Source organism: Rhea americana, unplaced genomic scaffold (assembly GCF_003343005.1).
Source record: "Rhea americana isolate MKP2758 unplaced genomic scaffold, rheAme1 scaffold_144, whole genome shotgun sequence".
Classification (NCBI taxonomy): Eukaryota; Metazoa; Chordata; class Aves; order Rheiformes; family Rheidae; genus Rhea; species Rhea americana.
This window is the reverse complement of record NW_028185528.1, coordinates 943,426-970,596: the sequence shown is the minus strand read 5'-3', so window position 1 is coordinate 970,596 and position 27,171 is coordinate 943,426. Positions and strand designations below refer to the sequence as shown.

The 27,171-nt window shown below is 36.5% G+C and overlaps 1 protein-coding gene across 6 annotated transcripts; it reads right to left on the bottom strand.

Moving 5' to 3' along the window:
• Positions 1-769: 769 nt before the first annotated feature.
• On the bottom strand, positions 770-27,027 carry WDR47 (WD repeat domain 47). 6 transcript variants are annotated; one of them, XM_085299043.1, is made up of 15 exons: positions 26,940-27,027; positions 21,521-21,687; positions 19,840-19,923; positions 19,147-19,231; positions 16,783-17,585; positions 14,292-14,421; positions 11,329-11,507; positions 10,981-11,238; positions 10,167-10,242; positions 8,966-9,123; positions 5,446-5,615; positions 4,480-4,650; positions 3,996-4,127; positions 3,028-3,246; positions 770-2,150 (listed from the first exon to the last, which is right to left on the bottom strand). In XM_085299043.1, the coding sequence occupies exons 2-15, from the start codon at positions 21,676-21,678 to the stop codon at positions 2,008-2,010; spliced, it is 2,766 nt and encodes a 921-aa protein (XP_085155169.1). In that variant the 5' UTR covers positions 21,679-21,687; positions 26,940-27,027; the 3' UTR covers positions 770-2,007. The 6 variants fall into 6 exon arrangements, with proteins under 6 accessions (XP_085155169.1, XP_085155174.1, XP_085155170.1 ...); XM_085299048.1 differs by having other exon boundaries at positions 3,028-3,087; XM_085299044.1 differs by having other exon boundaries at positions 14,295-14,421.
• Between the last annotated feature and the right edge of the window lie 144 nt (positions 27,028-27,171).

Below are 27,171 nucleotides of genomic sequence, written 5' to 3'. Positions count from 1 at the left end.
CTGCGCTCGGCGCCGCCCCGCGCCCCGCCCGGCGCCGCCTCCCCCCCTCCTGGCGCTGCGGCGGGTACAGCGCCAAACTACCGCCGGGAAGGGCTTCTGCCCGACAGCAGCGGCGCCGCCGGTGCCCCGGGGTAATAAAGCCGCGGGCAGGCGGAGCGAGCTGCGGCCGGCTGCAGGCAGGGGCACGACGGGACGAGCGGGAATCCTCACCCGCTCCGGCGCTCCCCTCCGGCGCCTGCTCCCGCACGGCGCTCGGGTCCGGAACCGCCGCCGCAGGTCCGGCCCTTCCCCTCTTTCTCCTTCAGGTTTCCAAAAATGCTTTGCTAGGCAAAGGCAAACAGTAACTACAGGTGAGGGGGGAAGCGCGCCTGAAACCACAGCACAACCAGATCCACAGCCTAGAGGCACAAGCTGCAATAAAATGAATTTAAAAAATGGCAAAATGTCACGGCAAAATGTTCGTTTACCAACAGTCTGCCAGCTATGATCACGGACAGGCAGACAACTGGAGAAACAGAAGCTAGAAGTCACATTTTCCTCCAAGGCAGCATTAGTGCCTTACCTCTGCATTCAACATAGAGAAATAACAGATTTCTTATACTACTTACAGCTCTGCAAAGTCAGGCATTTGAAAAACACTATCAAAGGTAAGACTTTAGAGTTCTAGGCATATAACCAAGACTTTAAAATATACACATATATACATTTAAAACATCAGGGCGGTATTGAAGAATTCTAAAATAAGAATCTGAAATAACAGGTCACAGAGTTGCAGGTGTTGGAGGTCTTTATTGAGATTTTAACACAGATACACTTCTAAAGTTACYTTTCCACTTTTATACAATAGTTAAAAATGCTTGCTACGGTGCACATATAATTTATTGATCAAGAAAATCCAAAACTTAACTGCAATTCAAATAAATAAATAACCTAATGTTTAAGCTTTAAAAAGTAAAAGAAACTGTACAATATGAAAATATAACAAATACATAAACATTAGATTCTAAAGTTTAGAAATAAAACTGCAGGTTCTTATACATAAACAGTGCAAAAAAATCAAAAGCTTCTGGACTGGGCATTTAAATTATTTAATTCTTAAATTATCATGCAGACATAGCATTTTAAGCCATGCTGGTTTGTAGTATAGTGTTAATGGTATTCTTTTACTTTGAGAGAACTGATAGCCATCAAGCTCACTGTGACAACTGCTGCCAATCTACTCTTTCCTATAGTATATTATACACAGAGGTATTGTTGCATTCAAGAAGTAAAATACTATGTTTCTACAGCACAATCAGTATTTTACTTCCCCCCTCCAACATGTTAGCTTGTTGAAAACAATGTCATATAAGCAAATACAGCAACATTTCCCCCCAGTTTAGCTGGARAGGAAAAAGTCACGCTATATAATGGACCATAATCAAGATGTGGTTACTGCCTAGTCACCTTTAAAGTTCAGAATTTATTACTAAAAAAAGCTGACATAATGGAGACATAAGCAAACTTTGATCTCTTGTTGAGAAGTGATGAATATAATGTGAAAAAAAACAGTAATTATCTTCTATGTGCATGTAGAACTAATTACATACCAATTTGTTTAAAGCGTTGTTCAACTTAAGTTTCTATATAAAACTGTCATTGAAGCAAAGACCAAGGAATGCAATTAATACCAAACTGTAAACACATCATTCATGTTACTTTGAGTGCACATCGACAACATAGGAGTTCTTCTCATAGACTTTGGCAACAAGACTACAATAGGTCACAGCAGCATGAGTTCACATGGAAGACTGAAAGCAATGCAAAAGAATATACTAAAAACACCAAGACCTCCTAGAAATCAGAAAAATCTGTGACAAGTGCCTCTCCTCTTGATAAGACACTCTCCCGGTGATCTGCTGCTCTCTGAATACCTAATTATTACTTTGTTATCATTATTATTATTTTTACAGTTCTGTAGTCTCATGTCTCTGTGCTTTAGCTGCATAGGTTGCCAATATTTGCGCTCTAACCATTGTAGGTCCAAAGGGTTACAGTTCTGTCTGCAGAAGATGACAAGAAGGAAAGGTCTTGTGTGTGCCACCTGCATTGAATAACTTTGTCCTTGTGCTCCCCTACCACCATAAGAGGAAGTTGCTTCGTAAGGTCCCCTGTGGCAGAGGAACAGAAATAGTTACCCATTTCATAAATTCATATCCTAATTCTTCTCTTTTCCTCATTTAGGAAAAATTCTACATGCATTTCACTTTATGAAGTGTACTTGACCTCAGAAATCATAACTTAAGAGTTATTAACTCTTCTTTTAACATTAAAAGTTGGTTCAACTTTAAACTGTATTTTTTCCTGCAGTCAGTACATTCTCCCCCACACTCTTAACCCCACAGTATTGCACAGCATAGCACAAGGCCCCAGTGTTTTGGCTTTTAGGTGCTACTGGATACAGCCCAACTTTAAAGACACAGTACTCAGTTTTTAAACTATGTGATATATAGGGGGTCTAAAAAAAAAAAATCAAGCTGATGGGATAGATATCTCTGATGTCTTCCTTTTTCCTAATCTTTTCAACAAACATAAGCATACATTTTATATATCTATATATATATAGCATGCACATCAAGTTTATATATTGTGTATGTATATTTTTATATTTTATACATGTATATATATATATACACGTATATGTAAATATGTGTGAGATGTGTACACACACACACACACACACACACACAGAGTCAATTTTCTAAAACGCTGCCTGAAAGCAGAGGCCAAATCAGCAGTCAACAGCATTAAATAGCTCCTTTACAATAATCAGACCCCTTCCCCAACCAGATTTAGTCCACAACCTACATTCTTAGCAGTACAACTTGTTAATTGTTAACTGACTAGAATCACATCTATGTACATTTCAAATCTTTTAAGCTCTACTATTTTTAAAACCAAAAACTAAGCACTGATTCAAGTTCTCTTACAACTTCAATATTAAAGCCATCAAATTGAACAATAACCTAGTATCTTTAAGTATGTTACCTTGCAAGTCTGTCACCTTTATTTTCATATCATATGATCCTGTGAGCAAGTAGTGAGCCCCTGGAGAGAAGCGAACAGAACGAACATCGCTGGAATGAGGATTATAGCTCTGCACCATTCGCCCTCCTCTAATATCATAYAACATACAACTGGAATCCTCTTGTCCTGTAGCCAGGAGACGACCACTAGGATCAACAGCTACTGAGGCTACAGCACTTCCTTTAGTAGAAGAAGAAAAACAAGCATACACACACAATGAATTTGTGCATATAGTCTACATTCTTTTAAACTAGAATACACATTATRTAAGAATATAGAATGCTGACCTTTAAATTTAATGTATACATACCCACCTACTGTTATCTTAAAATATTTTATGCTAGAACACTTTATGTTCTAGTACTAAAAATTCTGATGCTACAAGAAGCCATTCTGAAGCCATGCTGGAGTGGTAACAAAGCCACTCTTAACATGGCATGAGAAAAATAGATATTATGTCCATTTCATCACAGGAAAGAAAGCCACTGTATATAAAATAATGTAGAATAATGCAGGGAAGATTTTTCTATGGAATTCAAGTTTATTGATAAAGTTACTGCAAATACAAAAATAGCTTAAAGAAACATACCTGTAACTAGTAAGTTCTTAAGAATCCCTCCAGACTTCTACAGAGCATGTTGATGATTTACGTTACGTTCCATGTTAAATTTTGAAACTGCTATTTGGTAGCTGTTTTTATTTCAATATACTTGGAAGTGTCTATTTTACAGTCACAAGGCAAAGAAATAGCCATTTTTAAAGCATTTTTGTTTTTAAAGGAGAAAGTGAACACATCACCATTTCTTTCTTTTAAAGCCAAGCCTTCATTCTGTGACCCAAGAAGACCTATGTTCACGTATACTACTTAGACATCTTTAGAATATATTTTTATGCAAGAACAATCAATAGCATGATAGCTATAGCCTTACCTGTTCCATGAAATGTTGTTCCCACAACACGAACACAGCTTGGCACTCTCAGATCCCAGAATCTTACAGTCTTGTCTTGGGACCCAGATGCAATCATCCAACCACTCCATGTATAAAGTGCTAAAATATGACCTTTGAACAAGGAGACTTCTTTATTCAATTGAAGATTATTAATCAAATAATGAAATATTATTGTTCTGATAGTTCTTGCACTCAGACAATTCCTACAGAAAAACCGCATGCTGCAGGGTTTAAAATACCAAAAGCATAAGGGAATACCCTGCTTCATGTCTTCTTTGAAATGAAGCAATCTCTTAATTGAATTAATGGCTCATATACTAAAACAAAGAATTTCAATATCAAAAAAACAAATTTGAGAGTACAAAAGTCTAATAAAAAGACAAATCAGGCATTTTAAAAAACAAACCTTGTTAAAATATAAAACACATCCAAGACATTGGAGAAAAAGCAGTAACATACATACCAGTATGACCACTTAGAGCGTGCAGGCCTTGTCCTCGCTGACAATCCGTTGTGTAAATATTACAGTCCCCTGCTCCAGCACTTATTAAAATAGCACCACCACTTTCTGGACCCTCCATAAAAGCAAGATCTCTGATTGTCCCATCATGCATGCTGAATTCCAAATCTGGTCCTAAATAAATAAATAAATAAATAAATAAAATTTGTTTAGCACAGATAGCGCTACAATCTGTAAAGTGGTTACTGTGATAACGCAAATATTACAGGTAATAGTGGGCATACATTGCTTTATACTTCCCATGGAAGATCCCATTTCAGTTACAAGCATGCAAATAAAGTCTCTTAAGTGCACTGAGCATGAGCTTCCTACAGTTCCTAATGCTGAGCAAAACATATAGAGACCATCTCTGCAGCCATACAGAGTATGTTTATTACTTTTTGTAAACTATGGTAAAGCACCAGGACTAAAAGCCTCTCTCTGCCAGGAGACAAGAGTCATTGAGAAAACTGAAATGCATAGGATGAGACAGCCTAAAGTCCAAAACAGAAAAGCTAAGAGCCTTACTTAGGGTATTGATTAGGACGGCTGGGAATAGAAAATAGCATTTTTTGAGTAAGGAACCTTAGATTTCTAAGATGGAAGAGAAGACTATGGCAACGAAAAGGGGAGATGGAAGTGAAAATAAATTCCTACTGACAATTGAAAACCAAGGTACAACATCTGATTGTTTCCTCTTTTGAGAAATCTACCAGAAGATAGTACAATGCCACAGAGTTTTGCAAAGAATAAAAACAGTGGCTATTTGCTGGACAAAGTAATGGTGAAGGGGAAAGGGACCAAGTTAATTCATAAACTAATATTAGATTATTATAATAAAAAACTTAAGTACATAGTCATTTTGAATGTTTTAGCCAACTATAAGTAATTTCAAATACGTTCTTTAAACTAAATATATACACACACTACCTGTTGCATTACAGGTTTCTGCATTAAAAGGCAGTACTTTCACATATTTATCATTAGAACCAGTAGCCAACAACTGTCCACAGGGACTCCAAGCCACACAGTAAATTGATCCTTTATGATGCTTGTTCCTTTTGAAACGAACTACTGGTTGTTTAGGAGTATTATAAGCACTGCAAAAAGAAAACAAGGAAAAAGATTATATTGTTTTCCTTTTATTTGTAAGTAAAATTACGTCTTTTAAAATGGAAGCATACTCTTTTCTATTGTTTTGGATAATACGAAGTACTACTCTACACATTGAAAAAGATGTGATCAAAGACAAAAGAGGATCTTCTATCCCATTTCCTCAGTTTTACCTCCTCTTCCACTTGTACTTACAATAGAACATGTAAAAAAGCCTCCACCGTATACATTCCCTTTGTTTATGGAAATTTGATACAGATAGAGATAACAACTAATAGCTATAGATAATGAATCCTTACACCCTAAACTCCAAAATAGGTGTGATTTTTCCCTTCATCCTTCAACATCTTGATCCTGTGGTCACTTTTGAACATGCTTGATTTCAGTTAGGCCAACTGTTGGCCAAGACTGCTCATAAGGCATAGACTATCCGTGGTAGTGCCAGTGCAGCTGGCAAGGCAGAGGGCTGGGCCTGAGGCTAAGCTATCAGGCTGCAGGTTGAAAAAAATCCAGATTCTTGAAAAAAGAAAGCTGAAGCCTGTGTACACTCTATCCATGATGCAGGCAAGGGTTTCTCCTCCAGTTCCTTCTCCCCAAGGTAATCTAACTGGTGTGTAAGGGGTTGTTACGCCAACATAAAATTGCGTGACTGGGCTCCATACTTGTGTTTTGGGCTGCCCAGTAACATGGAAGCTAGCAATTTTATCCAAAATTTATTTTATGACACTTGTCAGWGTGAATGGGACTTATCAAATATTTTCTGAAGTGGTTAAAAGATCGAGATCAGAGCTGTAAGAGCAAAGCTTCTGTGCYGACCCTATCTGAAAGGAGGGGACCATTCCTTTCTTAAAATACTGCTCTAAGTCAAGTACTGACTCTTTTGGCCATTAAATAAAACAACAAAAGAAAACTCACACATTCATCAGCATGAACTGTGTGTGCACTGGATATTAACTGTTTACAAAGTAACTCTCAAAACTTCACTCATCTACTAGAACTAATACAGCAGGCTGTGCAAAAGGCACACTTAAGTCTATCTGCAACATTCACTCTTTTATGTTAATTCAGTTACTTTATGTCATTTCAGCATACTATATGTTCTTACTTCTGAAACCAGATCAGCTTTACACATGGCTGAAGTGAAACAATCCTGCTAATGTATCTTTCCTTTCTTTCAATTGATTAATTTCCTACAACTTTATTTCTCAGTTCTCGTAACAGGAAGTATTTAAGTGCTTAAGACTTCAGTAATACTGAATCAAACTATAACAATATTTACTACAGTAACAAACAATCCAGCAGAAATCCAATACAAATTAAATTGCTATTAAAAACTCTAAAACTGCATTAAGGAAATGGGAAAAGAACAAAAGAGGCAGAGAGGAAAAAACAGAACAAAAGACAACTAACTCTGTTTAAAATCCTTAAAGATAAACATGGATTAAGTAAAAAGTAATAAATTTACATGGGATCTAATTTCAGTTTGTTGTCAGAAAGAAAATGCATGACAGATTAACTTAAGAGTCATCATTCAAACAGATGCTGCAGAAGTTCTTGAATGGCCTAATGCCTTACATAGCACAAGCTGTTAATGCTTATCAAAAGGTGGAGGCAAAGGCTGGGAATCACTGACTTTGGCAGGAAAGAGAAGCACCTGCCTGCACAGCACAGAGACAAAATGCCAATCAGTCAACTAAGCAGAAGCACTGATTATTTGAGACATCTGCAACACCTACTGTGTGCCTATAGTACATGCAATCTCAAAGATGGGGGCGGGGGGAGCCCTCTGGTATATCTTTGGCAGTGGGCAGGGGGTTGAGGAGAAAAATCTGTCCTAAATGATCTATCAGTTTGAAGCACAGCTTTTAAAAGCTTTTAGAAAACTGGATGTATAATTAATCAAGTGCTATTTACCAGATACTCTACATATCTATAGTTAAAAAAAAAAAAGAAAAGAAAAGAAAATAAACCTTTAGATGTATGTCTAGACTCACTAGCCAGTTAGAGATTAGGGGCAGTTTAAAGATTATKTAATGCCTCTGTTGACTTGTAAATCCCATGATGAAATGTTTTTGGCAGACAGTAAACATAGTGAAAGACTAGTAAGACTACATTCACATTCCAGATAAAGGAAATCTCAGTATTCCTTTCATAGCTATACGTACTACATCACTTGTCACATCAGATGTGTCTAAACTACAGATTGCTAAAATTGCAAARTCAGCCTAATCCTTCCCAGTATTTTTAACAATAAATTCTGTGAGAAGAGACTGTAGTCAAAGATGTATTCAGCCTGCCTAAAGCAGTTTGCCCTGCTTACCAGTCAAGAGGAGACGAAGCTGCCTCTAATGCAAGTCAGCTTGCATTGGGTAGTGGGGGGGGGCAAGGGGGAACCCCTAAAACAAACCTCAAAACAACAACAATCAACTTTTTGTTGCATATATTACTAGTATGTGTTTTGGAATAAAACTCAAAGGTTACTCTACTGATGATATTTAATGGGGGAGGGGGATTGTATTGAACACATTAGAAGCCCAAACACCAGTCTTAAACTGGGAAGGTGTCCCAAACTGGTTACTGCACATACTTCTAGCTCCTTTTGAATTTGTAAGATTTTAGATGTCTACATTCCCCCTGCCCCAACCCAAAACCAGAAAATAATGCAACTGGAGTAGAAACTAGGAGATGATTATTGAGATAGCATTATTTACTTCCAGGTGAAAAAAAAAAAGTTGTTTTCTTTTTTCCTAGAAAAAATTAGGTGAAATAAGAAAAACAGAATAGGTTGGGTGCATAATAAACCATAGCTCTTTTTCTTTCGAAGGAACGAAAGCATCAGAAAAACAATATTTACAATGCCAACAATGGCAGGTGACAGATACGCGCTGGCAAATTTTACTGTAACAGTAAAAGATACCTCCATTGTGAAGTCTGTCCTTTTGCCAGAAACCACAGCTCACAAAGCACAATTTGTGCTGGCTTAGCAACTGACACATACTTTCTTCCCTCACTTTTACAAAAATCAGAACCCAGCACAATACATTAAAAAAAAAAAAAAGCCAACCTGCTGAGACAACGTAATACTGTTGCAAGAAAAGGTGGGGGTACTGTGGTAAGGCACCCAGGCAGTAGAGGAAAAGACCAAAAACAAGTCCACAAACAAGTAAGTTCTCTAACAGTCTTTTTATTTTTGTTTGGCAGTTAAGGTTTCCAAAGAAAGCATTTTGTTGTGTGTGTGACAACAAAATAAAGGAATGAAACACATTCACCTGTCAGTAGCTATAGGAGGAGGCAGGAATGTAATACAGGAAAATAAATAATCATACAAGTTTCTTACCTTGGGTCAATTACTTCTGGATAGGCACATACTCTCAAAGTTTTGGAATTAGAGCCAACGGCATACAAACTCCCACTGGGATGAAAGGCAACAGCTCTGACAGCTTGCGTGTCTTCTAGAGTATTAATGCAAATGAACTGCTTTTTTGATTTGTCATCCTGTATAAAAGCATGATAGTGGAATTAGGTTCTTCAGTATAAAACTGGACATTTATCTGCACCAAAGCAGCAACAGTAGCAAAAAGAATAAGGTTTGACTACTGATAAACTGCTTACACAATTCCTGTAAATCTCAATTCATTCAAACAGAGGTATTATTAGCTGCGCAGCTATTTGCTGATTAGTTCTACTTAAAATGCTGCAAATTGTACTTTACTAGATCAGCGAGTAAACTGTCTAATAGCATCTAGGGGCAGACTAAAGAGAGAAATGGCAAGGACTTAGTCAAAGGAAGAAAAGCTGTAATCAAAAGAAGCTTTATTTAAGTTTATTGCAAGTTGAACATGAGGGATAATACAATTAAAAAAATAGATAACTTGAGTGTATTTTTTGCCGTATATTGAAGCCTGACATCTGGAGTACTGTGACCAGTGCTGGGCTCACCAGTACAAGAGACATCGACATGCCAGAGCCAGTCTAGCAAAGGGCTCCTCTAAGATAGCTAAGGGACTTGGAGCCTCTGTCATAAAGGAGAGGCTGAAACAGCTACAATTGCCAAGCCTTGAGAAGAGAAGCCTTAGTGGGGAGGAGGCATGATATCAGTGTGTATAAAGAGTAGATAGGAAGGGGTAAAACCAGACAGACCAGACTCCTCTCAGTGGTGCCCAGTGAAAGGACATGAGGTAACAGGCCCAAACAAATACAGGGAGTTTCATCTAAACTTAAGTTTTTGGGGGTTTTTTTTGTTTGTTTTTTTTATGAGGGTAATCAAACACAGAAAGAAGTTGCCCACAGAGGTTGTGAAGTCTTCATCCTTAGAGACGGAGACTCAAAACCCAACTGGACATGGCCCTGAGGTACTTGCTCTAGTTGACCCTTCTCTCAGCAGAGGTTTTGGCCTAAACACACAGAGGTCCCTTCCAGTGATTCTGCAAGTACTCAGCCAACCAAAATTCAATCTAAATATCTATTAACACTGAAAGGATGGCACATACATGTTCACATGAGGTTCAAGTATCATACACGACACCAAGAAATCTCACCTCATCGCCTCTTGTCCTAGTTAGATCCCCTGGAGAATCTTCCAATCGTGGCTGAGTGACAGCATGTTCTGACACACTGTTTTGATTTGGTGGAAAGTTTAAATTCAAAACAAGACAAAAAACAAACAAGAATATAGATATGTTTGAGTATTTTCGGACTAAAGTTATGATTTATTATTCCTTCTTGGACTGAATTTCCATGGACAAGTATTACAGATGTCTCATTCTTTACTAATAAACTATTTTACAAGAGTTTGCCATTTTTGCAGCAATTTCAGGCATTCAACAAATGAAAATAAGTACAATATAAGTACAAACAAACATAATATTTTTATACACACACACAAACACACACTCTTTTGTAATGGAATGAAAAAATAGTTGTTTCATTCAGGTTGGCAATACCTTTAGATAAAATATGAAAAATAGTTGCCCACTCTGTCCTGCCCCTCACTTTGTTTACTTGTTATGTGACATAAAAGGCTTTTAGGAATTTAGTAGAACACAAAACAAGTAAGAACTATGCAAGTAAGATGGAATAAAAAGATTAAAATAAAAAAATAAGCATGAAACTTCAACCACAATAAACAACCAAACCTTTTTATGAGTACTATCAAAAGCATTTTAGAACTGGTGTTAAAAATATATATATATGTGTGTGTGTGTGTGTGTATATATATATATATATATATATATATATATGTCTTTATAGGTATTTAGCTCAATCATTTTGTCCGTATAACTAAAAACAGCTACAAACAGCTACCCTATATTGCTAACAGATTCCAGTCCTGAACAGGCTCAAATAACTTACATTTGATTCCCTTGTACAGGTGACTCTTCAGGAAAGGGTATCTGATTAGCTGATCCACGCTTTCGAGGAGTGCTTGTATTCACATTTTGGCTGTCAGCTGCTATCCTCTGACTAGCATCTGAAGGTGGCAATGTAAAATTACTTGCTGCGTTGGTAGATGCATTTCCTTTGCTCCCATTACATTGCTGGCTAAGTGTCTGCACATCATTTCCAAGACTGTCCATACCTATATTTAGTTCTCCTAGCTTCTGAATAGATCTAATGACAAAGACGACCAAAACAGGTTATTATGAAAACTTGAAAAGGGATGGGACTGGGTGGAGGGAGAAGCAACAAAAACCCCCCAACCTGTTAAGAAACTGTTCAGTAAGGTTCTGCTGCTGGTCAGCTCCATCTTCTTGGTTTACACCTCCTTCCAACAGCATTTGCTGGTATAACTGTCGCTGTTGCTCCTTCTGTTCTAAGTGCTGCTGGTAACGTAGCCTTTGTCTATAATATTCCTGGAACTGCTCTGTTGAATCACGAAGCTTAAGAGAGATGAAAATTATCTAAGTTAGATGAGTATTTAGGTTAAATACTCACTCTGTGGTTCATTGTTTTAATATAAGAATCAAAAGCCCAGCAGTTTTCTGAGGAAGAATACAATTTACATATTTTAGTGAAAAATAAAAGTAACTGATTAACAAAAGGAAATCACTCCCAGATTGTTATTCACTGTTAAAGTATTCCAGTCTTTGTGCCTAATTCAGGAAGAGATTGTTTTCACCAAGAAATCTAAAGTGATTTGAATATCGGAAAAAAATAGGAGATTGGAACATAATGATAAAAAGACGCACACATGCAATATGAGCTACATTCTAAAAATCCAAGTCATGTTCTCACTGCAATTTTAGTTTTATCTGTCAGGTTAATAATTCTTTGCTAGCCTGCAGAGTAGATTTACATCTCCCAGTAATCAACATTGAGGGSGGTTATCCAAATGCTACATCTCATCTTTGAAATTGATTCCATGTTCTAATGTTAAAATTCCTTTTCTGGAGCAAACACCTGAGATTCCTTTCTCTTTGCCTCCTCCTTTCTTTGTCCTATTTTCAGCTTCCCACATTGCCAGCTCTCCAAGATTTCCTGCCTTTTGCACTCTGATATTCACTTTCTCCCTGTGCCACTACATCCTATCCCTGCCTTTATGAAACAGTTTAGCTTAAAAACAAATAATAATAGATAAAATGAGTTTAAAACTAAAATACTGATATTAAAGTTAATTGTATAGTCACCAACTAGTAGAAAAGAGGAAAAAAATCCATCCTCTTGTTTTCAAAAGTGATACTTTATCATCCAGTTATTCTAAGTCATATAAGCACATCCTGATAACTTTGTATTAGTCCACACACTCCATAAGCATGATCTTTGTAACTGTTAGCCTTAGCATGTCTTCTAAATAAAAATCACTTAAATTATGGTTTTGTGTTCCTGGACACTATTTTTTTTCCCTCTAAACAAACAGTGCTGTTGCATTTGTAAAAGGCTTACTACCTTAGGTTTCCACAAGACATTTATTGCAGCCTAAAAACTTTGAGTTTATCTTCAGAAATCTAGGAAGTATTCTGAAGGTTTCAAATACGTAAAACTATTCCTCAATGACCAGTTTACAATCCTTACAAGCAACTGCTATATTTTGGCCTACACTTCTTTTCAAGACTGATATTTATTTCTTGGAATCGGATCCAACTCTTGCATCCTTTAGTCTGGGTAAGTGCAATACTCTGAGACCACTGACACTTAAGCATAAATTAAGGTCCAATATATACATTTGGCACACACTTTTTTGGGCTTTACAGAGCCCAAAACCTAAACCTAGAACGTACTGACATATATTATTACAGAATAGAGTATATTCTGTAATAACTCTAGCTTCTAAATTAATCCTTCCAGGGAAAATATGAAAATAAAGTTATGAACAGAAGCTTAACAGAATTTCTTACACAAATACACACATATACCACCAAGACGTCAAAACGACACAAAGTGAAGTCAGTCTGATGACTACATTCTTTTCTATTTGTGTAGAGTAGTCTGGCCAACATCTTCATCTACAGCACAGTGCCTTCTTGTCTTTATTCACCCCATAAATTCTGCCTCTAGTTTTCTGCCTTTTGAAACCCGTTCTATCACAGGGGCACCTCAAGCTCCTTCCTCTCTCCCCTTATTCCCAATCCATGTACACAACACTGTAGCCACAGAGAAGTTCCTCAGCAAAGTCCTTGACACTCCTTTCGTTAATCCTCCAAAATGCCCCACTGCCTCATGCAAGCATCCAAAGTCTGCAAGAGAATAGTACTGAAAACCAGTCTAGTCTTGACAGAGCTATACTGAAGTAATAAATCAAGACAAAGTTTACTTAAGAAAAATCACAAAGTGGAGTTTGCAAACCAAAAACAAACCACACATGCTATTTCACCACTGAAATATTTAGCACAAACACCCAGAAAATATAGTTCAGCATTATTAAGCAGTAGATATTTAAAACTGTGGAAAGGGAACAGAGTAAGTAACCGTTTTCACTGCTTCTGACTAACCTGTTATTTTACTTTCCCTATATTGCTGTTCAGGCACAGAAAAAAAAAAGCACAAGGCCTACAAACCTCCTTTGTTATTATCTGTTGCCTTTAGAAACTCTGGTTCATTCATCAGCTAGGCTGGCCAAAGCACTGGATTTTTTGAGCTTAATGTAGCTTTCCAAAAGTCTACTAGGAAAGGGCAGGGCGAAGAACCAGCCTTGAAAATAAGAGTCTGATTTAAATAAGCGTCTGAGAACTGCTTTTGCTATTGGATTCTGAATAGAAAGATGCATTTAACTAGGGAATTACTTTATTTTCATTTCTCAAGTGTTCTAGACAAGAATCTTGTCAGATGGTCTGTGAAACTTCTTGTTAACACAAAAACAGCAGGCTACCTGCTGTATTTCCCATTAAAACATTAAAAGGATTSTTACACACTGTTCAATCTAACACTGTTAGCTTTGAATACTGCAGATCAGCAGTGTAACTAAACTATTGTATACATTAATAAAATAATGTGAGAATGTACACTCCTCAACTGTATTATAAAATCAAATGACAGTAGAACTTTATTGAAAGGAGAAAAAAAGTAGTTTCTWACTTAAGATGCAACATGGTATTTTCACTATAGAAAAAGAGATTCAAAGCATCCCATTGTCATGCATGAAGTTCTCAAYACAAAAGACACTAGTTATGAAATGGATCAAAACACAGCAGCTCAAAGGGCCTCATTATTTTTAACTAAACAACCACTACCTCATTTTTCTCTTGTTTGGCTGATGCTTGATTCTGTGCTCCATTAACTGGTTCATTTTCTGGAACTGAGCTCTGGCACAAAGTCTCACTGCTGATGGGATGCTGTGGCTCCACAGGAGTATCACTTCTTGCAGTGACATGAAAAACAAAAGAAGCTTACACCAGAAAAAATAAGAGTAGAAAAATCCCCTGATAAGTAGAGAAAGATAACATTCTCAAGTAAATTCTGGTAACAATTGTGCATACCACTTAAGCCACATAAAGCCAAAGACAGTCTTCAGAAAATGCTTGCAGTGTTGAACACTAAAAACCAGAGTTGGCATGCTTTGTTCTTGCATCTTCCAAAAAGCCTTATCACTGTCAGATCAAATCTCTGTGTTTTCTATCTTTACATTTGAAATATACCTTTACACGATGAAATTATTCAAGCTCTGCTGTATTTAAGAAAATTATGCGCATAAAACACACTACATAGGATAATGTTCAAATCCATTTTATTATTCTTAAAGAATTGTGAAAGAAGTATTTCCACATGAAATTCTTCCGAAAAGTCTTTAAGCAGGCAGTAAATATGCAGAACACATTGAAAACCTTGGACTCCTATCTATAGTTAGGTCAGCTTACAAAGTCCTCTTTACTCAGTGACTTGGAACAAAGCTCCAAGAGGTTTTGAACTTTCTGGGTATCTCTGTACATTAGCATACAAAACTGCYAGCTGACTCGCAGAGTACAACTTATAAGAGAAATACAGTATTTCTGTCAGGTGTAAGAAGCAGCAAGGGCCAGATTTACCCACAGCTCAGCTTCTATCCAGGTTCTATCCTTGCAACTACTGCTACTGAATTCGGATACATAATTTATAGTTGGACTTTTTCTGAAAGCGTAATGCTTTCTTGAACACTGTCTAGAGTCTAGCTCTTTATCCTGATTTGAAGTTTCACTAAAGTTTTTAATTAACTAGAAACATGCTAAGATTTATCAGGTATACTTAATATTATGTGCAAATGATCAAACTTTTTTTTTTTTTTTTTTTTTTGCAAAAGAGTGCAACAATTTACCACTTCTTTAATTAGCACACAAGATATATGCTGCTTGATTGTACGTAACTTTTCCAGTATACTAAAATTGAAAAAAGAAATTAGATTTACAATACTTTACTTTCCAGAATCAGTTTTAACATTGGTCCCTGTGTTACATGGACAAATGTTAAGGTTTGTATATACAGATGACAAAATTAGAAGGGATTAACAATTCATTAATACTTTCAAGAGGCACATTTTTTTAAAAACGTAACTCAACGAGTACTTCCACAAAAGCCTAGCCTATCCATAAACATCAGCTTCAGTTGTGAAGAGAGTGACAAAAAAAAAAAAAACAGATTTAAAGTGGGTCATTAAGATACGAACAAACTATGTATTTCAAGATATGCATTAAAACAAGACACATTAGTGTGAAACTTCCATTGCTATTAGTGAACTGGCATCTATACAGYGATGTTTGCTTCCTTTTGTTGAGTTCAGCTACAACTGCTCTTGATCTTAACACAAGATGATACAGAACATTGTCTTAAGGTAAAACTAATAAAAAACATCAACTTTGTCCAGGATTAAAGCACACAGCTCTAAAGGTGTCCCATCTGCTGGTCAGCATATGCAAGTACCGTGCATAGCTACCCAGCTGGTTCTGCAGGAGAAAAAAAAAAAAAAAAAAAAAAAAAAAAACACACCCACCCAGCAAACTGCTGACTAACAAATGCCAAGCAAAAATATACGATTATGTACTACCTCCCCTTATAACCTTCTCTCAGAGGTTAAAAAAAAAATAAGCACAAAGTTTTGATAAGGGTTTTAGTTCTTTAGAAAGAAGTCAATTTTGCTGYATACCTTGCATTAAACCAAGTTACAGCATTCAGCATAACTCACACACACACATATATATACACACACACACAGTAAAATCATCAAGCTTCTCTACATTTTGTTTGGAAAACAGTAAGAAAATGTTTAAGCTGAACTACTAATTTTAGCATCTTAAGTGATAGAGAAATGTTGCAGATTTAATAGTCGTTTCCACTGACTTCGTTAGGACTGTTTTTTATACATTCACCCACATATATATTAAAAAAAATTGTCCAAATGCTCTTTTCAAACTCTGAGGGCAGAATGAAATGTAAAAGGAAGAGAGTTACTTCATGGACTCTATTTATCAGAAAGGAAAGAATTCAGCAATTACATATCAGAGCATACTTCCATTTTATGCTAGGTTTTCAAATTTCTGCAAGTCTAAACTGTGAGAAAGACCAGAGTCAACCCTTAAGGCTCAAGGTCAACTATGTGTAGGGAAGGGAAACTCTGCATGTGTTTTCATTGCAACAGAAGTTAAATAATCAAATTCTATTTCCATCAATGAAGTGACAATGCACCTAAGAACCCAGGAATATTAAATTTAACACAGGCCAACATAAAAATAAACCAACAATTCTACTTACCGTTCAGGTGACTCTTCATAAATACTGTGACACTCAGTATTCTCAAGCATGAGACTTCGGCTAAGATTCTGTACTCCTGGGTAATGAAAATTAGCAAAGGAGTGCGACATTGGAGAAGTTTTAGTCCCAAGGTCTGTGATTCGCTTATCATGATTTGTCAATCCACACGACAGCCCATCTAAGGCAGGGTTTAAGGARCGGGTCATGTACGCATCAGCTGACTGAGGCCGTCTCATTGGGGATGATGGATAAGGAGAAAGTTTGCTGATAAGGGGTGTCAAAAGATCAGCATACGCAGCTTTTGTGGGCTTGAGGAGTTTGTCAACATGAATATTAAGCATCTTTTGTTCAAAAGCACAAGAAAAAACAGTAGCTGGCAGATTCTGCAGCCATGATAATAAGCTAAGGTCCAAGTCATCACACCCATTACCACATAAGAGATCAATGCCCAACAATACTTCACTTTCTGTGATTTCTTCTCCTGTTGCTTTACTCTGACAGAATTCCACACAACATTCATAAAGCAATCCCTTCATCACAAGTTGAAATAAACGATTGCTACTTGCTTTAAAACCAGCCTCACTCAGTTTCCTATCAGCAGGAATAAACTCTGCCACCATGACACACGCTTCCTCAAAGCAGTGGACTCGTGCAGTGCTGGGATTCCAGTCTTTGAATTCTGCGTGGTTGGTCAAGCGAGGCAATGTGAGAAGCAAGCACAGTTTACTGTAGTCTTCCTTAGAGGGACAATATTCTTCCAACGCGTGTAGGCACTGTACAGCCTCTCGCATTGTAAATTCCAGCTACGGAAATATTAACGTTAAGAGTAGTTTATAGCACAGATTTCTCTACAATAGAACAGTTTGTTGAAAAGAAGCAGCAGCAACATTTCCCCAATATTTGCTCTTTATTAGCATTATTGTTTGTATTAATTAAAATAGCACATACTACAGAGTCAGTAAAAACACTTGTGTCAGCAATGTCAGAGCCAAATTCCTGGATGCTTTGACTTTCTGAAATCCTTTCCAGTCTCATTTTCTAGAGATCTATATAGCCTTTCAACGGCACTGCAGGTTTGATGCTTACAATTTTAAATCTGTAGTTAAATAGTTGCAATTCTACTGCAGCACAGAAGGTTATTTTCATCTTAGGGCCAAATTATTTTTTTTCTGGTACATCTAAGAGGTCCATATTTCTCTAGTTTCTAGCAATACGCAACTTTGAGTTGTCTTTCCTGTTGAGGTTTCTTGCTCCTTAATCATGTTTTTTTAAAAAAATTCATCTCAGAAGATCAGACCTCCAAAAGAATATAAAGCTTTAACAGAAAGCTTATTGAAAACTAAAAGTCAAGAATCATGTTAAAAACAACACGCAAGTTCGTATTTTTAGTTACAAAGATTTAAAGAAAAACTCCACCTATAGTCCCTTGTATATATAAAATACAGTAGCCTTTCATCCATTGTCAGATAAATATGCCAACATATTTGAAATATTCAACTCCCCCCAAAAGATGTACAGTTGAATCTTCTTCTGTGCTACTATCTAGAACTGCATACAGATAAACTGATTAGATGACAAATACACTTTCCCCTTACATCCTTAAATAGACTTTACTATTAGCTTTCTCTATACTCTCAAGTGAAGACTCTGCAATGCATGTGTAATGGAACAGAGAATTATAATTTGGTTTGGAAAATAAACAAACAAAATCAATTGTCTGAAGAATACTGGGGGTTTTGTTTTAATTTCACAGAGGTTTTGCGTTAGCAATTTAGGGTTCCTATATTATCAACATAAATAGAAAAGTTTAAGTTTTAAATTTGCAAGCCTTTTCATATTGCAGTGTGAGTTAACATTCAAACTTTTTCAACAGCAAAAAGCCAAGTTCACAACTCCTGCTGTTTGTACATTTAATTAAATCAGTTCTTTGTGACCACATCTGCTCCCTCTAAAGAAACAAAACCAGTGTCCTTTCTCTGTGGATGAGACAAATGTTGAGTTTAATATTAAACTCAAACTGAAATTTTATTTGCATCTGATCATGAGAGTAAATCTCAGATCTGAGGTTTACTTCAGTGCCCTTCTGAAAAAGGGTGTTGAGCTTTAATGCTACAGTCTAAAGCAAATTTTAAGATCACAAAGATGCCCTATGGTCACCAGTGTACACTGCTAAGTTTCAAACAACTTCGTGTGTGCAACTTTATGTGAGACTTGGCAATCATTCATTTCCAAAGGGTAACAATTATTCTTTCTAAACTGTTTGGTAATAGTTAAAATGTTTGTGAGCTTCCATCAAGCCTTTAATTAGATTATCTCAGAGGTTTTTGGACAGCCAAGAAATCCCCAAACAAAGACAAGTCTTACATGCTGAGGCTCATCTTCTGCTGACATCGCATTGTTTACACATAAGGCTTCCAAGAACTTCTGCTTCATTATAATGTAACGAAATCTGCAGGTACGAAGTGAAATGTAAGACACTACACATCTTGATCCAGTAGCTAAATATTCTTGGAGAGTTAAGCAAGATATTTTTCAGCCAGTTTTTGAGGTAAGTACACAAACTGCAATAACAAGGAGCTCCAATCTCAAAATTTAACAAATCAGTAGCAACAAAAGTTGCTCTTAGCAGGAAAGGTTTTTCCAATTATTGCTTTCAGAAATGTTACTAAAAATATCTGGAGGCTCATAAGAGAAAATACACAGGAAGCATACTCCCTTCTTAAATAACTGGCTACTCTGTCATATTTCTATTTATATAAGTAATAAAACATACACCATATTCCTAAAATGCATGGCAAATGAAAACTCATTACAGATTGAGTGTATATATTTTTCATAAATTAATTCAAAAACCAAAAGAAAAACACACACATTAAGAATTCCAAGAAGGATGGAGAAAATGCAAACTAAAAACTTGCAAAAGTTTTGCTTGTAAACAATCACTTTTCATATTGAATACTTTGGAAAAAATGAACTAATATTCTATATGCCTTGAAACATGAATTTCTGTTTTCCACAACAATTCACAAAAGATTGAATTCTGACATTCTGTTTTACCTTTTCTTGTCAAATTTTTCCATACATTCAAGAGGCTGAATAAACTGGAGAACTTCATCCCACTGACCATCAAGAATCAATTGTCTATTAAAAGAAAAAGTCACTCCTTTAATTTCACTGGACAGGAACATTTTTCTTCTTTCTAAGCAAGCACAGACAATCATTTAAATAAACAGCAGAACCCTGCTTTGAAAAGTTAATGCTTTGCAAAGCAGATAAGACTGATGAGACTAGAAGTAAAAGCAAAATCCAAATCTTTTCTCAATATTTTGGTAAAAATAGTTCACGAGAAGGACAAAATTAATTTAAAAAATATCAAGAAGGACAAAACAGTCTCATGTCTCCTGCTTTATAGCTCTTATTGAAGTCTTACTTGAAGAGTAAGAATGAAATATATTGATTAAATTAAGATAACTTAAAGAACGAAAGCAAACTTAAAAATATAAAGTGTTCTACAGGGTACTTGCACAAACAAAGCAGGTAGCACTGAACTCATTACTGGACCTGTTCTATAAACAGGGAAGAGAACATTCTCTGTATTACAGAGAAGAATGTAAGGAGGTTAGCAGATATATTAGCTCAAAATCACTACGTCAGCACAAGAGCTCTGACTCCAGCTAATTTCCTACACTAGTAGGCAAGACCGCACAGGTAGGTTAGTTCAGCTTCTTCATATCCTAGACTGGACTTTCTTCATACCCCGTTCTAGGACAGGGTGAATTTCTCATTAGATGTATACTCCTGCTAAGCTAAAAGCAGGAATAACAAAGATTAAGAACTCCATTCTTCCTTTAATTCTTCATTTTATTCAAATATCTATAATTTTATTGTAACAGAAATCTAGATAAGAAATCTTGTTTGGTAATAAATTCTTTTTTTTAGTGTTTTTAAAAACATCTAGTAAGTTATTTTCTCATGATTCTACACAGTTATACTTCTGGCACGAATTAGAAAACAACAATGCTAAAAAGCTACTATGGCTTCTACAGTAACTCCTTCTAATAATTATGAGGGCAGTAATATGAACGGTGAAATCACACTAACTCTCAACCCTTGATGATAGCAAGGCCCCTTTCATATTTTTTAACTTCAAGTCTAGGTATTATTTTGAAACGCAGAGAACATTCTGGGAAAAAGCTTTGGCGGCCGCTCCACTCATCCTAAATCTTAGTGCCAGAACATTGTTGAAATATTTTGTCTATTTTAGAAGTCATTAAACTACATGTTCCATTAAATGACACAAGGTGAGCAGATATAACAGACAGCTGCTGTCAGAACAAAGATTTTGCTCATCCCTCCTATTCCTGCTCACATGATTTTCCTGACTTACCTTGTGCTGACACTGGCACTTTTTAAGACCCCTCCACTTCAATTTGTTAACATGCCAGCCAAAAAAAAGCACACAAACCAACAAATAAAGAAATATTTAACTCAATTTCTGTTTATGTCTAGTCAGTTAGTTCAAGTGGTTCACAGAAGGATTTCATTAACTTCAGAAGTGGAACAAGGAATAGGGCCAGAACACACAACTGGGAGCAGGAAGAAGCAGAGCAAGATTAAGGATTAAGCAGAGCAGGGCATAAAGTCTCCTGTTTTAGTGGCACTTTGCTGCCCACAAAGTCATAATCCAACTATATGGGTTCATGCACATGGCATTAAGCATTGGATAAAGAAGTCCTACCTTAGAAAAAGCATGTCATCCGAGAACAGGCCATTGATGACCCCACTTTCTTTCTCAAGTGCCAGCATACTGATATGAAGTTTTCTTGAGTTCAGAAAATCTAGTATTAGTTTAATTATTTCAGCTTCTTTAACATTCACTGTTTCTTCGGCTGTCATGATGGCAGCCTAGAAAGAGAAGAAAAAAATTTAGCTATATCTTACTTTATGCTTGGTTAATAAGCATTGACAACTAAAAATAAATTTTTTACAGAACACAATATTGTAGCATTACAAAACAGACAAAGTTAGAAAATTGATTTTTGAGAGTTTGATTATGAAGCCTCAATTAACAGCTTATAGAAATAAAAAGATGCAGATGCAGGTGTCCTAGGCATATATAAGGCTCAGAGAAACAAATCTATCAAGAAATCAATTCTACTGCAGGGTAGAAAGATTGCTAGAAAAATCTATGACATAAAATTTTGTTTCACTATTTTTATTTCAGAAAGGAAGTTCTAAGTGCTTAAGAACTTAGCAGTTACTATTCTATTATCTAGAGACTTTACATATGTTAATGCCTCTAACACATACAAAAGGTACCATCTCTCTCTTTCACTACTTCCGAAATAGCATACGGCAATTAAACCAGGGATTTTCATTATTCCTTTACAAGGACCTCTATTTCTGTTTTATGTGGAATCTAAGGCTGCAATTCCAAGACAGACTACAACAGTCTAACCACTGACTGCCAGAATCCCATCCATTCACCTCTCTCCAGCTGTATGTTCCTAGCCCTTCCTTAGCCCTAGATTTTTTTTTTTCCATCAGGCTAGCTTTTCCTACCAGCTCATATACTGAAATATCTCAATGATAGAACAGTCTCTCAAGTCAACAGAAAGGAAAAGCGAGAACACAAAGCCAGGGCAGTTACAGGCCATGGCCTAGGCAGCAGCAGCAAGATTTTTTTTTTTTTAAGTGGCCATGGAACCAGCATCAGCATCAAGCTTGGATATAGTGTCCAAGCTCATTTGCAACACAGTTCCTCCAAAGATATGAAAGCAGTAGTATAACCCTCTCCGAAATAAACTCTGTTTCTGGCCAAGTCTTGCATATTTTCTTAGGTGTCATTTAAGGTTAATGCTGTTCAATGACTTGGGGTGGGGGGGAAAGGGGCATTTAACAGCTATAACTCCCAAGCTGATCTGTTGAGGACTATCTAGGGATGTGGGGAGAAACCACTTAACACAGTTAAGCCATGTAACATTGCCTCATCAGGGGCTCTTCAGAAAAAAAAGCCAGTGGCTACAAATATGCAGTTTCACATCAGGCAAAATTCAATTTAAGTTCATGTTACTGCAGAAAGAGGTAATCCCTCTTCTTACTTCTGCACTCAGCCAGTTAGTGTTAATTAACGCACATTAACTAGTGTTAGCTAATACATTCCCAGTCTCTTCACTGTGCCTGCAACTGAGCTGTATGGCTAGCCAAACCAATTCTCTGATCCAGGCATAAACTAAACACTCGTGTGCTCACCCTCTGGACACAAAGGCACTAATGCTGGCAGGAGGAACTGACAGAATCTTGCCTTCTGGCAGTCACAGAGTCTTAACTTGACTTAAACTGAATATGAGAGTGCACCAATTAATGGAAAAAGACGACAGTATCGATGATGAACCTCAGCAAAAAGCAATATCCCCAGAAACAGAGACAGCAGAATAAGACATCAATGAGAGAGAGTGCTCAAAAATAAGAGATCACTATACAGAGCAAGAGGTCCACTGTAAGAATTTATATTTACTCTCCTACCTCCTCCTTTTAATTAAAAAAAGCAAAAGGAAAATACTTCTTAATTACCTTAATTTCCCAGTTACTTATGTGAAAAGCTAGCAACTAAGAAGTTGAATGACAATCAGCTGAAGGGAATGCAACTCCCCAAACAAGTTGAAGAAATGATGCAACCTCCAGATACTCTCTATTTGGAAAACAGGAATCCATGAACTATATATTTATCTCATATTTGAGAAGAAGCAAAGAAAATCGTAATAAGAAATCAAAGAACAGATGAATAATCCAAAAGAGACATTCATGAAAGATTAATAAGCAGATTAATTATTTACCAGAGATGAAGGAAAAAGAAATACATGAGTGAAACTCCTCATTGTTCATAGTAAACCTATGCTACTGAACCTCAATGGATACAAAAACAAAATAGACATTAATAGAGTTTTCTGTATTATACCATCCAAACCCCCAAATTTTCCACCTTCCTCATTTAGATGTATGCCAACTTCTTCCAAGTAAACTTTTGCCAGAACATTTGACCAGAAGAGCATTTGATTATAGCAGCCCAGTTTATTTTGGAACAACATGGATCTGGTTATACAAGATGAAGTGGCTCAACTTCTTTTTACAAAGAGGCTGGTTTTAATTCTCATTTTAGTCACAGAAGACTCCAATCACCAAGTATTTTGATGAGTCTCATGGAATATACATCCTGAGGCCATGCACCTACTCTTGACTAGTAAAGTTGAGGGGAAAATATTAAGAACTGGCTTTCAGAAAAATTTATTTGAAGAAAACTGACAGTCACGAGAAACAAAACAAACCTGTAGAAAGAGGTTTTCTCCTTACATTTTATTACTGTTTTAATTCCCCCTTTTGGCAATTGGATAAGTTTTTGGTGCCAGAGAACATTTGTTTGTACTCTTAAGGAATGAGGAAGAAAGCAACCACAAACATATACAGCAATAAAGCATTAACATCTTAATTCCAAACTTCACTAAATGTACTTGCATTTTTCTTATGTTTGATAGCATTGGGGACATTTATATAACTTAAATGAATTTCCTTGCCAAAAGGCAATACAAACTTAGGTGAAGTCTTCAGAAAACTACTGGAATAATTCAGACTAAGATTCCCTTTGAGGAAAGGGACATCAAGTACAGCTTTTCTTTTGACTGGATCTATTTGACTCAAATCTATACAGAAAGTCACTCTACATAGCTCCAAGATTATGTTAGAATTACATATTTATATATTGCATTGATGGAAAAATTAGTATGATACTCAGTACTTTGCTTAAGAATACATTTAAAAGTAACTACATTAAGTGAAAGATTTTGCAATTGCTAGAAGTGTTTAGTTTCCATGTTCCAATGTAGTTTTAAAGGAAAAAGTTCACCTGAACCCAGAGCCTTTGCAAAATTCTAACAGTTAAAATCACTTATCTTATTTAAATTGCTGATATAAATTAGAATAAAAGGATTAGCACTATCCATGTTTTGCTAAACCTATTTGTTGATATGGGATTAGTAACAACATTTTTGGAATCCTGCTAAGAAAGATAAAATAAAAAAGCATACAGCTTTGATACCGAACTTCTATGCAAGATATGAAATATACAGATAGCTCACAAATTAACATTATTATGAAAATACTTTGCACACATTTGCTGTCAGGACATTCCCCTTGGACAAAGGGCTATGAGTGGCAAACCTACAAAATAAGTTTTTCATTTAATTGAAGACTTAAGAATGATAAGCTCAGATTTCCCTCATAAGCATTATGCCGTCAAAATAATAAGCAGCACTGTAACCGTATCATGAAATCATAAATATATGTAAGTTTACACATCACACCCTATGAAATATATCAGTTTCTGACATTTGGTTATATATATAAAAAACAGAGAACAGCAGGAAAACTCTAGATAAGTGCTCAAGCTGCATCTTTGGCCCATCCTACTAAATTGCTTTCTGCCAGCACATATGGCACATAACGTCATGATCTGATCAGCTCAAGCACTAATACTCAAGCATAACTGAAGCATAGCATTAACTTGAGATATAAATAAATACAAATGAATATAAAAGCTTAAAATCTCAGGTGTCTTCTACCAATCACTTTTTTGTTGTAACCTTTTCTCTTATCAAGTCTTTTCACAATATCCCTTTTCCATACATACCATCCTTCCTTCTTTCTCCTAGTTACATCCTCTTAACAAATCTTTCCCTTATTCTCCATTTAATTTAGTTTTTCTCCCAGTATGTGCACACCAAGAAACTCTTCTCTATTTAAAGCATGTCTCATTCATTGCAGCTGTAAGCTCTTTGGAACAGAAACTATCTATTTCTATATAGATAAAGAGAGGTTTGATTTCCGGTTTGTTCTTAGTACTAGAACATGAATAAGAACAGAATAAAGTAAGAACCCTCCCATGGTTGGTATCACAGTAAGTGAGATACAGAAAAGAGTTTGCACAAAGAGCGTTCATAAACTAGAAGTGAGTTTTGAATAGTTTTTCCCTTTATGTTACCTTAAAATAATAGAAGAAATTTAAAATAAATATGTATTTACATGATAAAAAATTAAATAGCCTAGAAAAAAAATCAATACATTCTGAAATTCTAAAATAAGAGCTACTCCTGTATTATTTGTCATCTGACTAAAACATCTGCAAATAGCATACAGTATGCGTTCACAAAACTGGGCAAGGAGTTTCAACCTCTTACTAGCCAGAAATACAAGAAAGCAGTATGACATTTCAAATCCTAAGGGTCATAATCTCAGAGACTGGAAATATTTTCAAAGAGAGAAGCAACATCTAATTAGAAGTTCTGACTAGCCAGCTTCAATGACACTTGTAACACGTATCTATATTCTCATTATCCTGGTAAACTACTTACATATCTAAGAAGCTGACTACTTTGCATAACGCATTACACTGGCTTTTTAACTCATCTCAGAGCAACTCAAGCAGGTTCTGGACAGGCCTAAGTGTTCTCCCTAGGCAGACGCCACAGAAAAATCAGTGCACACAGTCGTTACCTATCAGCTCCATTTCTAACATGCCCTCAGTAATTTTCAGTTGTTCTGTATCAACGTAAAGCAAATATAAAATCTGTAGGCCAAATTTCTATTATAATCAGTTTCCACAATACTGAGTGGAACTCACTAACAACCACTTTACCTTAAGAGACTACATGATTCATTACTTCAATTAACTGTATGAAAAATATTAAATGATTAACAGGAAAGCTCTGCCAAACTTTGTGGTTCAAACCATTTTCTGTTCTAAGGGATGGAAGTTAAGTGTCCTCTAACATACCATCCTTTCCTTCCTCACACAAATCTGTCACTGGCTTGCCCCCCCCCTTTTTTTAAAAACACTGCTTAGATCAGCTGCTGTTTGAGAGCCACCACAATAATCCTTATCTGGCTGGGCTTTACAACCGACTGGCAGAGTTCTCTGCATTCATCAGTCCCTCTTACAACACGTATACTCCTTATCCAGATTACATATGCACATTATTGAGCTTCCTGCATAATGAATGCCAAAAAGGTGACATTAAATTATGCAATACTTCTATACTAAGGTGAATACAGAGAGGAGAAAAAAAGATTACAAAACGCGTTATACAAACTAGCAGTTAACCTACTTCGACTAAGCAGCACTTTCTCCTACAGCTTATTTTCTCTTTTCACGTTCAATTCCAGCTCTGCCCGTCAAAAATGTCACGGCAAGCGCGATGTCTAATTATACGTGCCCAGCCCCAATCAGCATTTCGAGGCGGGCGAGTCAGCGCTAACGCCAGAGAGGCCGCAGAGCGATCGCGCTGCCCGGAGCGGCTGGGGGATGAGCGCCGCCGGCCCGCTCCCCCGCGGCGCCGG